We start from the raw sequence: 17,536 nt of genomic DNA, 5'->3' as shown, positions 1-17,536 counted from the left end.
GCTATTCTAATCACATTTCTCCTGATGCTTCGCAATTCGCTAGGTCCTATTTTTTTGGAATTACAATATGTGGGATGCCGGGGCGACTGGTGATCATTGGCAAAAGGGGTGTTTCCCTGCCACCCTCGGTTGCGGAGAGGCAAGAACAGGGAAATAAACACAGAGCTCCTGAAAATAAATCTCTGCTCAGAGACAGTCCTGAATCTCTTGGCTGAACTCTCCTGAACTTTGAGGATGTCCTTCCGCGCAGCTGCCAGCCGGGCGAGGTTTTCTCCGACCTGCAGACACGAGCTACAGCAGTGACGTCACAGGAGAGCGAGGGCTGAACTAGAAAGCACACGGTTGCTTTTGGGGCGCATAAGGAGTGGCCCTGGGAGGAGTTAACAAGGCTCCATTCACTTCAATGGCTGGGGTGGGGCCGTCCGACGGGACACGGAGGGAGTGGGTGGCAACAATTTGTTGATTGCAAAGAGATGCAGGCTTAGGGGGTGCAGGGGGGCGCTCTCCTGGCAGTAACACGTGTTTAGTACTGCATTTGGTTTCACTTTGAAAAAACATTATGGAGCTGAGGTGAGAGAAAGCTCAGTAGCTTTTGCCTGCATCAGGAGCTTTTCAATGCCCCCCTCCTTAGCAGCTACAATTGGGGGGTGGAGGGTGGTTTTTTTTTGATGGGCCTCTTCTGTCTGCAGCTGCAGAGAAAGGCTCATAATTAACTTGGGAAGGTCAGAGAGTGAAAGGAAGGGTGGGTGGATGGAGGGATGGAGGAATGGATGAAATGGTGGATAAATAGATGCATTGATAAATGAGTGAAAAGATGGGCATAAGAATGGAAGAGTAAAAGGCAGGGAGGGTGTATGAGTGAAAGGTATGGTGGATGGATGAATAGATGGGTGGATGGATGGATGGGATGGGTTGTTGAATAATGAGAAAAAGAATGAATGGATGGATGAGTGGAAGGGTAAATAGATAGATGAGTGGATGGATGAGTGAAAGGATATTTGTAAAGATTGATGAGCAAAACAATGGATGGATGAGTGAAAGGCACGTTAGATGGATGTCTGGATGAAAGGATGGATGACTGGATGAGTGAAATGGTGAACTGACAGATGGATGAATAGATAGCTGGAAGGATGAGTGAATGAAATGATGAATGGCTGAGTGAAAGGGTAAATGGAGGGAAGTATGAATGGCTGGACGGATGGGACGAAGGGTGGATGGATGGGTGTAAGCGTGGATGGCTGAGTGAAAGGTTGGATAGATGAATTTGCCAAAGGGAAGATGATGGATGGATAGAGTGAAAGGATAGATAGATGGAGGGATAGATGGAGGGAGAGCGTGGATTGATGAGTGAAAGGATGACTGGACGATAGAATGGATGGAGGAATGGATGGATGAAAGGGGGACAGATAAGTGAGGGGATGGATGATTGAATGGATGAATTGGTTTTATGGACAGGCGTCCCTGGACCGGTAGCAGCTCTCCTTTTGGGCTCCACAGCTACACTACACCCTCCTTGCTTTGTGGTCCATTTTTATTGCATCGAGTGAATAATTATTCACTCTTGATATAATTAAAATAAAATTCAGTCCCGCTTCGGGTCCAGCAACAAACTGAGTCAGCTCATGACATTGTCTGATTGCTGACACGGGTGCATGAAGGTGCGTGTGCAGCCATCAACGATACTGTTCACAGCTGGTGAAATCCAAGCACTGGGAGCATGTGAGTGTGACTATGTGTGTGAGTTAAAGTGAGAGAGAGTCAGTGAAGGAGTGAGTCACAGTGACTGAGAATGACTAACAGTAAGGATGAGTATGTGTGAGAATGAATGTGAGCGAGTCAGGGGGAATGACAGTGAGTGTAACTGAGTGTTACTGTATGTGAGACTGAGTCACAGTCAGGCAAATTCAGAATGAGTGGGGCTGTTGTTCCTTGGTGTACTGAGGGATTGCTAACTGTGCCTGGGCACTGCCATCTTATGCCTGAGCACTGCCATTAAATATTAGGGTGAATCTCACTATGTCTTGGGCATTGCCATCAAAGCCCGGAAGGTACCTTCATACGCCAGAAGGACTGTTGCCTTAGCCGAGGTGTTGACATCATGTACCTGGTTGCTGCCATCACATGGTCAATGTGACCTGTAGTTTCCATGCTGTCAGATTCAAGGGGTGCTGGGTGTGCCATGGAGATGTTATTGGGGTGCGAAGTATGGCCATCCTATGCACTACACTGGCTGACAAACTTCTAGCCCCATTTTACCTTACCTACCATGTCCCCCACCACCCTCTCTTACCCTGCCCCTTCCCCCACCACTGCGTAAGACCCACCCTTCTTCTCTCGCTCTGGTCTCTTATTCTCTAAAGGGCGTCCTCAACAAAGTGCCCACATCTGGGAACTGTTCTCCAGCCAGAGACCTGATGGGTTTGTCATCACAGAGTATTTTTGGCAGAAGTTTGCGATGTCCCATCCATCAAAATATAAAATGAAGACCCATTCTCTCCTTTCCTGGTGGGGGATCTGATTTCCCTTCTCATAAGTTCACCCTCACCTCTGCATCTTGGATTTCCTCGCCCCTTGTCCAAAGACCTCCGCCCCCTCCTTTCTGGGTGACTCTACAGTCTGTATCTCAACAATTGTTCAATCTCAGCCTTACAGTGTCACTCATCCACTGTAAGTCCAATGCCTGGTTTAACTCATCTGACAAATGGAGACTAAGGCGGTCATTCTGACCTTGGCGGGCGGCGGAGGCCGCCCGCCAAAGTCCCGCCGTCAGGTTACCGTTCCGCGGTCGAAAGACCGCAGCGGTAATTCTGACTTTCCCGCTGGGCTGGCGGGCGGTCGCCTTCAGACCGCCCGCCAGCCCAGCGGGAAAGAGGCTTCCACGATGAAGCCGGCTCGGAATCGAGCCGGCGGAGTGGAAGCTGTGCGACGGGTGCAGTTGCACCCGTCGCGTATTTCACTGTCTGCGCAGCAGACAGTGAAATACATGTAGGGGCCCTCTTACGGGGGCCCCTGCAATGCCCATGCCAGTGGCATGGGCACTGCAGGGGCCCCCAGGGGCCCCGCGACCCCCCCTACCGCCATCCGGATCCCGGCGGTCGGACCGCCGGGATCTGGATGGCGGTAGGGGGGGTCGGAATCCCCGCGGCGGTGCAGCAAGCTGCGCCGCCGTGGAGGATTCAATGGGGCGGCGGTACACTGGCGGGAGCCCGCCAGTGGTGCCGGTCCGACCGCGGCTTTACCGCCGCGGTCGGAATCCCCATTGGAGCACCGCCGGCCTGTCGGCGGTGCTCCCGCGGTCCTCCGCCCTGGCGGTCTTTGACCGCCAGGGTCAGAATGACCGCCTAAGTCAGCCACAACCAATTTGGCAATGCGTCTTGTCGGCTTTGGACATAGCTGCAGTTCTGCCTCTTACCCTCATGCTCAACAACCAACACTTCTCAAAAAGTCACACTAAACCCATGAACCTCTCCCTTACATGAGCTGAGTGAAAACACTTTCCAACAAGGTTCCAGCACTACCACACCATTCAAGTGGCTTCCACAGACTTAAATATGCCAATGACAGCATGCAAGGGGTCCGGGCGAGAGGCTAGGGTGATGTCATCAAAGGTGAGTAGGTTTCACAACTAGCCTGGTTGCTGACTGTGCCTGGGAAGAGCCACTACATGCCATAGGGTGACCTGCTGTTTCAGGGTTTCTCATTATCCATTATGGCCTGGCATAGTCAATGTGTCTCCATGCTGACCTGCCAGCTAGAGAAAAGTTATATTCACCCCGGGTCCTCCCATCATTTGCTGGGGGCAACTGATCGTCTCTGGGCACCAACATATGGCAGAGCACCATGCAATGGGCCTGGTCTCTGACAAGGCTATTTGATGTCTCTGGAAGCTGACATAAGCTAGAGCAGCTGTCTCCAACGAGTCGCGCGTGAGCTACCAGTAGCTCTCCTGTGTTCAGCCCAGCCTACTAGAACAGAACCTTTTGCTTGGTTGAGTTATTATATGCGTACTAACATTTAAAAGGATGCTCTCAAGATGAAAATGTGTCTATTTTCAGAACTCACTGACGTTTGGCAAAAAATATTTGCATTTTTTAAATGTTTTAAAGCTATTTTTGAGTTGGGGAGGTGTGTTACTCACATTATCACCTTAGTGCCAGGGGACAGCAGATATTGCTTACATGTGTGACCCATGTACAGTCATTTCAAATTCTCAAAGGATGTTTTTTTTAACATTAGCGCTGGAAACCCTGCCAGATGCACTGATGTGATCACTGCTGACCATCTTGGATGGGGTGGTCACTATTACATCACAGATCTCAGTAGCTCGGGATGGTTTCCATTGACCATAAGTAGCTCTTTTTACAGAAAAGGTTGGAGACCCCTGACTGATTGTTTCTAACCACACTCCCATCATATGCCCAGGTGCTACCACAGAGTGATGGTGAGGACTTGGTGCCAGTCGGTATGTCTTAAGACACTGCTTTGGCACTTGGCAAGGGCTGTGTTAAGAAGTCACTTGGATGGCGACAGAAACTGGTTAAGGATGTTGTAGCCACAATCTATTTCTATTGGGTTACTTTATCTTTGTGCACTTTACCATAGCACATTGGTGATGTGCACCTCCATCTCTCTGCTAAGAAGCCACAGGTCATTCTTCAAAACATTGGCCAAACTTAGCCTTCACAACAGGCAAGCTGAGGACCTCTGACCCCATACCATAGCATCCAGAGATCCAAAGATGGCATAGACAACACCCACAAATTATACAAGAGGCACCCAGTCCCACTCATGATTACTGACCTCACTGCCGTGGTACACCCAGATGTCAAAAAACTTCTCCAGCAAGAAGAATGCGTAGAGCCCGCCAAGCACGGCCAGCAGCTTCCAGGTGTGGGACTTGTCCTCAGCACCGTGGTCGTGGTGGGCTTCTTCTCCAGCGTGGCTGTGCAAGCCCAGGAACTGCAAAGACAGGCAGAGGTCACATAAGAGCAAGGATCACCTCTCACAGCTGCTGCTTACCTGCAAGGATGCTGAGACTGTGGGGACATAGAAAGACCCGCAGCGATAGCACTGAGGTAGTTATGGTTAGGTCAGAGTTTCCATCGGAAAGGCATTTTTTTTCTTTATAAATTTGACTCCATTGGTTGAATCTGTCAACAGTTTTCAAAAGTCCACATCCACTTGGGGTTCCTCAAGGCAAGTTTCATGTAACTTCGTCAAGCAGGGCCATGGAAAATGGGACAGGGCCGCAAAGTGCTATTTCCCACTTTAATTACCATCAAATTCTTTGCTCTTTGATACAAAAAAAAATGGCTGAACAGAATGACACCAAATTTGGCATGAAATTAGATTGTATTCATGGGTTGTGTTTTTACTGGTTTGTTGTAAATCTGTTCAGTAGTTTTCGAGAAATTAGCATTTAAAATGTTGATTGGCTGGACATGAATAGGTTAAATTATAGCGATATCTGGATCATTTATCCGCGGAGCCATCTGCAGATTTGCAAATCAAGGGAGAATTCACAACTCAATTTAATAATGTAAGAATTATCTAGGGGAGCTTTTTCTCTCTTGTGCACTGTGGGTTTGTGAATCTGTGGAGGGCTCGGTGAATCCCTGCATGTATATTGACTGGCTGTTACAGAAATATTTATGTTGCAGCCGTCATTACCCAAAAAGTTACACTGAGCACCCCACCAGGAAAAAGAAAAAGGCTGATATGTGGTAGCCTCGAAGGGACCCCTCCCACCAGTATTAAAATCAAAATCATAAAAATATTTTTTGTTGCAGGACTCATTCAATCCTAGACTTTCCCTGGGTTCTACAGTATTTGCAGTGGAGTACTCTGTCTGCTAAACTCTAAATTTGTCCCAATGTTTCCACCTGTTTTTTCATATTTATTGCCGCAAAGCTATCACCAGGGTTTTGCCAGTGCTAATGAAATGGGTTCCCAGTGTAGAGAAGCAAAATTGACTAATTTTTTGACGCTATAGTACAGTGCTTAATTTGTTAAAAAATAAGTGCCAGGGGCCTCGTCAGGAGGCCACTGCAGCGTGCACCGACCGTTATGCTGCCAATGACAGTACCAACTAACCACTGCACTCCTAGAAGAGTGACAGCCTTGATTAAACCAGTCCCCCAAAGCTATAAGAATACCTTAAGACGCAGGTATTAGTCCTTTCTAATTAGTAAACAACTGTTGTGCTCATCTCTGAATCAGACAAGCAGCGCCACCATGTGGCAGACTGTCATAAGTGCTGGTGTTGACAATTAAGTGCCGGTACCAAGCACTGGAAACCACCAGCTCAAATAAAGCACTGCTGTGGTACCACTTTTATCTACATACAAATGTGTATTATATGCACAGGTCACTGAATACTTCACGTTAAGCACTATTTTTCCAACCTCCTAGTGAAGTGTAAATGGCCCTGTTTCTTCTTTTCTAGAATTGAGGCAAAAAGGGAAGCAGAGGGGTGCTGGACTACGATGGGTTAAAAAAGGATGACCCATTGGCACAGCGAGATCTCAGTGGAACGAATAGTTTAAGAGGATGAAAAGCGGTTGGTAGAAAAATATAGAAACCAAAATATGCAGCCCTATAAATAATGAGCCAAACATTTAGGAAACTGAAACAGTTGGGCCTGTTTCACAGAAGTATTCTCAGCCGTAAACATACCTCCAAAAATACCTCCATTTATGTCTGCAAGGAGTTCGCACTAGGATTCTTGGCAGGCGCAAATAGATTTACCACTGTGAATGTTCCCCTGACAAGCGTGGATCAATCTGCAGTAGTCAATGCCATGCAGGGTTGGGAAGTTAATGTTACACGGCGTGGTTGGTTTGTAATTTGTGGTGTGAGGATTCACAGATTGAAAGCTGAGCCTTTCCCACTCTGCAGATTGTCATGTTGTGAACACTATGACTGTTCCCTTTCAGACTTTTCTATTTTCTTCATTTATCTTTCAGAATTTTCTACTGCCATCATTTGTATTTCAGACTTTTATATTTCCACAGTTTGCCTTTCAGATTTTTCTATTTCTATCATTTGCCTTTCAGACTTTTCTTCTATCATTTGTATTTCAGACTTTTCTATTTCTATTATTTGCCTTTCAGACTTTTCTATTTCTATTATTTGCCTTTCAGACTTTTCTATTTCTATTATTTGCCTTTCAGACTTTTCTATTTCTATTATTTGCGTTTCAGACTTTACTATTTCTTTCATTTGCATTTCAGACTTTTCTATTTCCATCATTAACCTTTCAGACTTTTCTATTTCTATCATTTGCCTTTCAGACTTTTCTTCTATCATTTGTATTTCAGACTTTTCTATTTCTATTATTTGCCTTTCAGACTTTTCTATTTCTATTATTTGCCTTTCAGACTTTTCTATTTCTATTATTTGCGTTTCAGACTTTACTATTTCTTTCATTTGCATTTCAGACTTTTCTATTTCCATCATTAACCTTTCAGACTTTTCTATTTCTATCATTTGCCTTTCAGACTTTTCTATTTCCATCATTTGTATTTCAGGCTTTTCTATTTCCATCATTTGTCTTTCAGACTTTTCTATTTTGATCATTTGTATTTCAGAACTTTCTATTTCCATCATGGAAAGTATAATGTTTTAGACATTCGTAGAAAGACTGACATCACATGCACCTGCTTTCAAGGATTGCATATAGTACTAAATATATCCATTTGCATATAGTACTAAATATATCCATTTGCATATAGTACTAAATATATCCATTTGCATATAGCACTAAATATATCCATTTGCATATAGTACTAAATATATCCATTTGCATATAGCACTAAATATATCCATTTGCATATAGTACTAAATATATCCATTTGCATATAGTACTAAATATATCCATTTGCATATAGCACTAAATATATCAATTTGCATATAGTACTAAATATATCCATTTGCAGCCAGGTTGTTTATGTTATTGCTGACAGTGTCTACTAGTTTTATCATGGTTTTCAAAATAATAACAGAAATAAGATGTTACTGACAATCAGATTATTTAAAAACTTCGGCATCGACCTAAAGGCTAGAGAGCGACTGCTCGCCAGGGCTATCGAGGAAGTGGCCGCGCCAGATTACAGCAGCCGCCTTGACTGGAGGTAACGGCGGGGAGAAGTGGCCTTGAGCCGGTAGCTGTTTGTATACAGTTTCACACAGCGGGGGATAGGCAGCCTTGAGAAAGTCACTTCTACACATATTAGTACAACACCTGTCCTTGACCTGCCTCACCAGGTGCACAATTACACCCATAACATATCCAATCAAAGTATACTTTATACGCAGCACAACTGCCACATAAGAGTACACAAAATACAAATCCATAACAAATATCAATCCATAAAAGTTGAGAAATTACATAGTTCATAAAAGTTCTTAAAACATAACACAGAACAGGCTCCTGTACCCCAATTATTTCAAGTAAGTGAACCAAATTCACACATATAACAAAAAAGGGATGCCTTCCTAATTTTTAAAATCTGATGTAAACATGTCGCCGCAACCCATTTTGTAAATTGCAAAAAGTGTAGAAGTAGGTGCAGACAGCGGGCGTGATTTATAGTTTGGCGGACGGGTTACTCCGTCACAAATGATGTCTTCTCCGCCGTACTCCGATCTCCTTAGGCTATAAGGGAATTGTAATACGGCGGACGGGATATCCCTCGCGTTTATGATGGAGTAACCCCCTCCGTCAAGATCTAAATCAGGACCATATTCGTAGAACTCTGATGTCCAGTAACACTTTTCTTGGCGAATCAGTATGAACTATTTTATGGGTAAAAAAACACAAATTACAGATTATAAACTAGAGCTCTACATTTCAATTTTCAAAGCATAAATGCGAGTAATGGGTATGATAGAGGTATGTTCTAGTCATTAAAATTGGAGACAAAGAGTGTGTTATAGGGGAAAAATGATGCGACAGAGGCTTTGACACTGTAAAAATTATATCGAAAGGCCTCCCCGTTGGTTCAATTGTAAATTTATAACACATGAATTATTCACGGTTCATTAAAAAAACTCGATCAATACATGCATTGGTTAATGGAATGAATGAATAACAACTATTTTTATTCTATTGATAATTTAATTGAATAAAGTAAATTTATTTAAAGTCACAATGAAGAAGTTAAATTAAGTACTGGAATATTCAAAACTTAAAAAACTATTCAATTAGTATTCCAATAAACCATTAATATTGTTCAATTGCATTTTTTTAAATTTGTAACAACTTAAACAATAGCAATATCATTGATGCTTTTCAGTAGGGTGAAGCACTGGATTCATAAGATTTAAAAACATGCACAATTATGAAGATAAAATGATTCTAAAATAAAATATTTTAAGTGTAAAGTGACCCTAGAATCCACGGGACGGGTTACAGCAGCCTTACCTGTGGGATGAGGTGGAGTATGGCGTCTCCGGTCAGGGACCCCACAGCCAGGCTGACGAAGAGCTGAATAATGTACTGGTAGGCGGCAGTGCAGGCGGAACACAGCAGAACCACGATCCCGAAGACCGCGCAGAGGCAGACCACCAGGTTGGCAATACTGGCATAGATGTATTCTGTCCGAGGAGAGAGAACATGGCGTCACTGATGGACAATGACCCACCTGCTTCTGGCTGAGGTCCTCCCAGTAACCAGCAAGTGGACAGACCATGGCCAGTAGAAGGACCAGGGGGAGACAAGCGTGCAGAGGGAGAGGGCAGAGCGTGATGCAGAAGACGGTGTGGAGACGTAACACTAAGAAGAAGTCAGAAGTGACCAGGGGTGTACCAGAAGACCATGAGTGTGGTGGCTGGCTGTAGTATATGACTGACCCCATGAGAATCCACTGCAGAAGTAAGCAGAGGCCTGTAGTGTCTACACAATCAGTTACTTATTCTACCATAGTCCACAGGTACCATTGCCGCTGTCTGCTTCTAATACATAATATTGTGTCCGTTCGTCCATTAGGGAATGATGTTACTAGCTGGCGGAAAAATGTTGGCATGCAAATGCATACTCCATGAAAGGCCATCAAGAGATTTATTGATACACCCAGCCCTATATGTGGGTTGAGACTCTAGCAACCTTGTGGAAATTTCAGTCAAGCTGCCCTTTTGGTTTAGGAGCCAGGATCAGCTCTTGGAAAGGTGTAAATTAAACCTGAGGCCAACACCTTTTGCATTCCCAGGAGGTCCCAGGTCCTTCATATTTTGGAGGACCATGAGGTGCCCAACATGTTGCAAGGAGACCTTGAATTCCAGGGAGGACCACCGGCCTCTCCGTTTCTTTGATTCACAGAAGCCATGATGTTCTGGCTGCTTGTGTTGGTCACTGTCTCTCTTCCTTTTCACGGCAGGTCTTGCCGGCCTGCAAGATCAGGCTGAGCTTCCTTTCTTGAGTATCTGAGGGCTGCTGCTGAGGCGACAAGGATGTTCACGAGTGTGGCAGAGCGAACAGGTGAGCCACTAGAGTCCCAGCTGCTGAGTCGGGGACATCCACAGAGGCTTCTAAGTGTGGCCTAGGTGTGTGCTGTACCCAGGGTGGAGGAGATCAAGTTGAAAAGAAGCCATTGCGATGGTGGAAGAAGATGGTGTCTGTTCTCAGTGCAGACTTGCAGGCTGCATTATTGGATGTTTTCTGATGTTTGGAGTCTGTCTCTCCTAAGAGGGAACCCAGTATGAAGACCCTCCTGTATATTTTTGTAAACATGACCTTTGGATCTTGGAAGTTGTATTGACTCTTGTGATAAACTCAGCCTTCTTTACCTTTCGACATTTGTCTCCTATAGGACTTAACAAAGGTTCCATGGGGTAGCCATTTATCTGCCTAATTATACTGCCTTTATTCACTGTTATATTTTTTAGCTTGCCTTTGGAAGAAGAACATAAGTTAGCGTTTCCTTAGGATTCCTCATATCCCTCTTAATTATACCTGGATTTTTGTGGGTCACCTGCAAGTGTGGGGTAAAGCCCTAGCGGATGCTTACTTCATACCTAAAGTTGCAGAATGGTGTTGGATTCTTGTGAGGCCTGCATGTCTTCTTTGTATGACAAAATGATTAAAATGGGGGTGCCGATATGGGATTCTGATGGAAGGAGCCCCAATCCAAGATGGCGGATTAAGCTGCTTCCTGTTAAGTGTAGTTTGAGATCTGCAGTGCTACTGCCTTTTGTTTGACATCTGTTTCCTGTTCCAGTGCTATCTGGTACGTTGCACTGTTGACGTTGAACTACATCATGTTATTGTGATGTAGAAGTATGGTTTCCAGTAATGTTCAGGTCCCACCCGGTGTGGATGCCAGGGTCTGAATGAGTCACAGCAGTGAGTCTGTGTACTGTCTGTGTCCCTTCAATGTGTTCACTATAGTCATTGCTTTTAGTAGTTTGTATGTTTGCAGCACAGGCAGTGGGTCTCTGTTTGTTGGCATCCACCTTCACTTGCTGTGAGCTGTACTTTCATTGCAGGGCTTCCCCTCTTTGCAGCTTTGAATATTGATGTCACATCAGTGAGTCTGAATGGTCCATGCATCACAATGTTGTGGCTTTCTGTTGCGTAGGTTCCCATAAAATTTCAGGAGCTTGATGTAGACGAAACCCTGTGGTTTCTCTTTTTTTTGGGACCATTGGGTTCTCGAATTCTTAGAGTCTGTAAGGAGGTTTTGATGGTTGGGAAAACCATCCCATTCTTTGTTTGGTGAATTCCTGGTGGTTTCATTACTTAGATGCTTGTTTGAACTGATTGTTTTTGTTGCTTGGATTTCTACTGATCCATGATTTTTGGGCATCTGTGAAGACAACTGGGTTCATGGTTTTTGGACTCAGTTGTGCTGGTGTCTTGGATGCCATGGGACATCTGTTTCCTGGACTCAATGGAGAGCTGGTATCTTGGATGACTGGAAGGACAATCAGCATATTTAGTTCTTGGACTCAGATGATGCTGCTTGGTCCTTGAATGTATGAGTGAACTATTGAGATCCACTTGGTCTCTCTGAAAAGCGTATTGGATTGTGCTGAGGATCACAGGAACCCTGAATTCCCTGAAGAAGCATTGTCTTGAATAACTGAAATGGGGGACCATTGGTGTCTTGTTTTGGGTTCCTGTGATAATTATTCCCTTATGTTTCGCATGCGAGTACCACTTCCAGATCTAGGATTCTCTGCAGAGCTAAGGTCTTGCATGATTGAAGAAGTTATCAGGTTCAACAGAGTACGCAACAAGTGAGCACATGGTAACGTGAAGAAGGGTGCAGAGAAAGGGGAAGAGAAAGCAGCAGATGGAATTCTAGAAGGGTATGTAGTTAGAAGAAGAGTCATAACTGATATAGGGAGTATCTAGCTAGGAAAGGGGTGGGTTTCTGGCAGGGAACAGCCTTGTGCTTGGTTGGGGGTACACTCACTCTCTGCAGTGGTCAGCTTGCCGCTGGGCGCGGTGTCCTTGTGCACCTGGGTGCAGGCCGCACTGAGCTGTTGCTGGAGCAGGGCTGGACTCAGCCGGGTGAAGTCTGCGGGTGAGACTCCTGAGGTGTTGCTGATGCCGTAGATCTTCAGGATGTGAGCAGGGCTGAAACATGCCTGTGGAGGACAGAAGGAAAACGTCAAGCAATGACCACTCCAAGTGCAATGCGTCCAGGCATGGTCAGCGTGGAAAACAAGATGCCGCAGCGCTGAACCCAACCACAGGACAGAAGATCATCAAGCAGTGACCACTCCAAGTGCAATGAGCCCAGGCATGGTCAGCGTGAAGAACAAGATGCAGCAGCGCTGAACCCAACCACAGGACAGAAGATCATCAAGCAGTGACCACCCCAAGTGCAATGCGTGCAGGCATGGTCAGCGTGAAGAACAAGATGCAGCAGCGCTGAACCCAACCACAGGACACAAGATCATCAAGCAGTGACCACCCCAAGTGCAATGCGTCCAGGCATGGTCAGCGTGAAGAACAAGATGCAGCAGCGCTGAACCCAACCACAGGACAGAAGGTCATCAAGCAGAGACCACCCCAAGTGCAATGCGTCCAGGCATGGTCAGCGTGAAGAACAAGATGCAGCAGTGCTGAACCCAACCACAGGGCTGAGGATCATCAAGCAGTGACCACCCCAAGTGCAATGCGTCCAGGCATGGTCAGCGTGAAGAACAAGATGCAGCAGCACTGAACCCAACCACAGGACAGAAGATCATCAAGCAGTGACCACCCCAAGTGCAATGCGTGCAGGCATGGTCAGCGTGAAGAACAAGATGCAGCAGCGCTGAAGCCAACCACAGGACAGAAGATCTCAAGCAGTGACCACCGCCGGCTGCAGTGAGTCCAAGAATATCAACTGAGAAGAGGAAAAATCAAGCAGTGACCACCACAACTGTAGTGAGTTCAAGCACGGTCAGTGTGGAGGGGGACATCCACCAGTGATCACTCGCTGCCACGTTGTCCCAACCACAGGGGAGCTCAGGACTCAAAAGTCAACCAGCAGACACAGTAACATATTGTCCAGCCCAGGAGTTATTTTGGGGATTTAAACGAATGCTTTAATCACACAGCGCGATGTAATACTTCACTGTGCGATGAAGGGCCTCAATCTCAAACTTACAATCCTGTTTGTGTTTGTGCTTTGGGCTCTACACTCTTTGGTGTCCTCCTGCACTAACCGAGTTCCCCAGTGGAGCAAGGCACTGACTACTCGCAGGTGCCATTCACTCACAATACCCCTCAAGGCTGAGAAGCGCATAAGAGTTTGATTAGCTTTTGCCGCTGTATGTTCATCCAGTAAATGTCTCCAGTTTGTTTAATAGACTTCAGGGTGCTTCCTCGGTCTCTTGTTGTTCTCAGGTCCCGCTGTTACCTGCTTTCTTTAGTTGGAGTTTGGGGGAGGCGGGACGGACAAGGGCAGTGGCCCCACTCCTGCAGCTTTTCACCTGTTAGGGCTGTGGTTCCTGCCTTGCTCTGAACTTGGCTGCTGGGAGATGTCAGTGTGGCTGCTCACAGGGCAGCTCTGGTTCTCTGCAGCAGCAGATGCCCTGGGCCTGGTGCAGGCAGGGAGCTGCTATGGCAGGTGAAGCCTCCCGGCAGATGTTAATCATGTGGCTGTCTTATGCAGTGGCACCCCCAAGCTGCTCAGGGCTCCCACCTTGGACATTTGCACTCCAGCTCTGATGTGAAGTGGCAGCACCGGTCTCTTAGTCATACAGCAGACAGCCGATCATACATGGTACTTGGGGCATGTTAAAAGTCTTGGTGCAGCTCACAGTAAGAACCGCTCAGGCAGTCCAGGAGACCCTCACCAAATGGGGTGCTCCTGGCTTCCCTTGTAGTCGCTCATGTTCTTTGTAGTTTCCCACTCCTGGGACAAGCTGGCTTCTCCTTCTGGACAGTCTCTCCTCCTGCAGGGCAAGGCACACTCCTTCCCTCTCTCTCCTCTCTCTGCAGGAAAGCAGTCAGGTTTCTTGGCAGAGCTTCAGCCCTTCCAGCAGAAACTGCAGGCTCCAGGTGATGATGCCTCACCTCTGAGAGACTGTCAGGCAGACACCAGCTCTGCATCACTGCCGTCCTTGAGTACTCTGCAGAGCAGGCTCCCCCCTGGTCTTAAAGGACTTGGAATTGGAACAAAGTGGGTGCTTTGGATCCCACTTTTATACATACTGTCCAGACGAGGGTTGTGGATTCACTGTCTCAGGTTTCAGAACTTGTTTGCTTTGAGAACTTTTCAGTTATCATTTCCTGGAAGCTAAGCCCTTGTGCAAGGTGATGACTCTCACAGCAAATAGCAATGATTCTGGCTCCAAGCAGGAGTATCCCAAACAAGGGTACAGTGAAGTGGGAGATGTCTGCGTCTGGCTGTCACCCACCTTCCTAAAGCAGTAATCAAAGACAGACAAAGAGGCAGGCCCTGCCTACACACTTCCTCACCTTGAACAACAGAAGCTGCAGTCTGACTCCTTATGCTTACAGCCCTCCAAATGCAAGTGCCCAAGAAGAACTAATGAGCAGCTGTTTCCTGATATGGCAGCTCTGCTTCTATCCATCTTCACTTCAATGTCTGAGTCTACGCCCTCCAGCCGCATGGAGGCCGTCAATGCGCTTCCAGTGTCTGGGGGAGCTGTGTCCACCCTCTATCTTGTGCTGTGCCAAACTAGGGGCCACTGAAAGTGGATCCAGGGGGTTCCAGTACTTCCACTCTCATCACACACTGAGTCCTAGTACCATACAATTATCACTCCCTCACTACACATACGTGCATGCAGTCTTATGCCCGCTATGAGGGTACACTTGTGCCCCCGCAGGTCACATCAAAGATTCTGCACCTCACATTACCTGTGATTATCTGAGGCCTCTGTACACAAAATACTTTAGCCTGATACCATGGCTCAACAAAAAGTAAGGGTACTAATTGCATGTGCAGTTAGGCACTTGGGGTAGAGGAACACGCTTGTCTACCATGCAGGGTACATTCCCATCCCAACAGGAGGTATGTGTGCAGTCCATAGACGACTGGTGCTAGCCACTTCTCTCTGTGCTGAAGAAGCCTGGGGAGACTGCAGAAGGGCTGGTAAGATGGAGCCTGCCCTGTCTGGATGGGTGCTTGATTGTGAGAGGCCTGCCTTCTACCAGTGCTCCCTGTGCTCCCTGTGCAGGATAAGCACTTGCTCGCTTTAATGCTCCTACTTCACCTGGAGGACAAGGAGCTCTGCACAAAAGCCCAGCAGCTTCTCCCAGGCTCAGGACACTACTTGTAGCTGTTTCTGTCAAGGCCAGGGACAGATTTAGGAGCCTGGAGGAAGCCCGGCTGCTGAGACCCGCAGTGAAAGATGAACAAGACCCATGGACTGAACCACAATCCTTATCATCTAGTGATGCAATGATACAGGCAGTGGGGTGCTGTGTCCATGGGGCAGGGGGTTTGGCCTTCCAAATGTCCCTGTGCTCATGAAGAAGCTGTTTTGCTTTGAGCAGTGATTTGTTCGTTTGGGTTCTGGATGCCTTGGTTTGAGTCTGAGGTTTAATTTAACGACAACATATCGCACATATGTCTCACTTCTGAACATGGACTCATAAACCTACTACCGACTAATTGTTAGATGGTCCCAGGGACAGAATGTGTTCAGGCATCATGTGCAGCAAAATTGTGGGTTATGGAAGGTGGGGGAATAGCTTACGTGTGAGCCCTGAGACCTCAACCAGACCCCTATGGGGTTGAAACATACAATTTAGAGCATGCCAGCCCCTGCTTCTTACCGTGTCCGGGCGCTGCTCGTGGGCATGTGGCTCCTCAGCCCTGTCGACACTGCGCCGGTGACGCTCTGGCGCTGTAGCTGTGCTGTGCTCATGGCCTTCATGGTCATGTTCATGGCCATCATCGTGGTCATGGGCGTGGTCATGCTCATCCTCATGGGTATGACCACTCGAGTGTTCGTGGCCATCGGCGTGGGCGTGGTCGCTCCCAGGAGCATGGTTGTGATCTTCAGTGGGAACGTGCCCATCCTCAGGGGCGTGGTCATGGTCGTGGGTCTCTGGGTCATATAATTTCAAGGTCTTCATGATCATCCCCAGCTCTGTAATAAAGAGACACAAGAGGGCAGGTGATTCCTTGTTGCTGGCACACACTTCTGAACTATCTACCTTCACTTACATCAGGGGCTTGGCTTCCATCTCCACTGGGGCACTAGGCTGCAGACTTTCCTTTTTCCTCCTGTGCTGCCTGGGCAGTTTACGTGCTCCCTGATCTGATGCCAGGGCAGGTTAAGTGCTCCCATCTCTAGTGCCAAGGCAGGTGTGAATGTGCCCTTGTCTGGTGACAGGGTAGGTGTACTTCTCCCTTTCTCTAGTGCTAGAAGAAATGTAAGTGCCTACTCTGGTGCTAGGAAAGATGTAAGTGGCCCTTTGTCTACTGTCGGACAGGTGTTATTGCTCCCTTCTCTGGTACCAGGGCAGGTGTAAGTGTTCCCTTGTCTGCTGCCAGGACAGGTGTAATTGCTCCCTTCTCTGCTGCCAGGGAACGTGTAAGTGCTCCCTTCTCTAGCACCAGGGCAGTTGTAAGTGCTCCTTTGTCTTGTGTCAGTGCAGATGTATGTCCTCCCTTCTCTAGTGCCAGGACAGATGTAAGTGCTCCTTCCTCTGCTGCCAGGACAGGTGTAATTGCTCCCTTCTATGCTGCCAGGGAACTTGTAAGTGCTTCCTTCTCTAGCACCAGGGCAGTTGTAAGTGCTCCCTTGTCTTGTGTCAGTGCAGATGTATGTCCTCCCTTCTCTAGTGCCAGGACAGATGTAAGTGCTCCCTTCTCTGCTACCAAGGCAGGTGTAATTGCTCCCTTCTCTGCTGTCAGGGAACGTGTAAGTGCTTCCTTCTCTGACACCAGGGCAGTTGTAAGTGCTCCCTAGTCTAGTGTCAGTGCAGATGTATGTCCTCCCTTCTCTAGTACCAGGACAGGTATAAGTGCTCCCTTCTCTGCTGCCAGGACAGGTGTGATTGCTCCATTTCTGCTACCAGGGAACGTGTAAGTGCTTCCCTCTATACTGCCAGGGAAGATGT

At 47.0% G+C, this 17,536-nt stretch overlaps 1 protein-coding gene across 1 annotated transcript in view; it reads right to left on the bottom strand.

Moving 5' to 3' along the window:
* The window catches only part of SLC39A4 (solute carrier family 39 member 4), a 62,095-nt gene that overhangs the window by 19,802 nt on the left and 24,757 nt on the right, over positions 1-17,536 (bottom strand). The window contains exons 4-7 of the mRNA XM_069221148.1: positions 16,244-16,560; positions 12,417-12,591; positions 9,425-9,597; positions 4,801-4,959 (exon numbers count right to left, since the gene is read on the bottom strand). Coding sequence (XP_069077249.1) covers positions 4,801-4,959; positions 9,425-9,597; positions 12,417-12,591; positions 16,244-16,560 — 824 coding nt within the window. The remainder of the gene's footprint in view (positions 1-4,800; positions 4,960-9,424; positions 9,598-12,416; positions 12,592-16,243; positions 16,561-17,536) is intronic.

Source organism: Pleurodeles waltl, chromosome 2_2 (assembly GCF_031143425.1).
Source record: "Pleurodeles waltl isolate 20211129_DDA chromosome 2_2, aPleWal1.hap1.20221129, whole genome shotgun sequence".
Classification (NCBI taxonomy): Eukaryota; Metazoa; Chordata; class Amphibia; order Caudata; family Salamandridae; genus Pleurodeles; species Pleurodeles waltl.
Note: the sequence above shows the minus strand (reverse complement) of the source record. Positions and strands in the feature narration are given on the sequence as shown.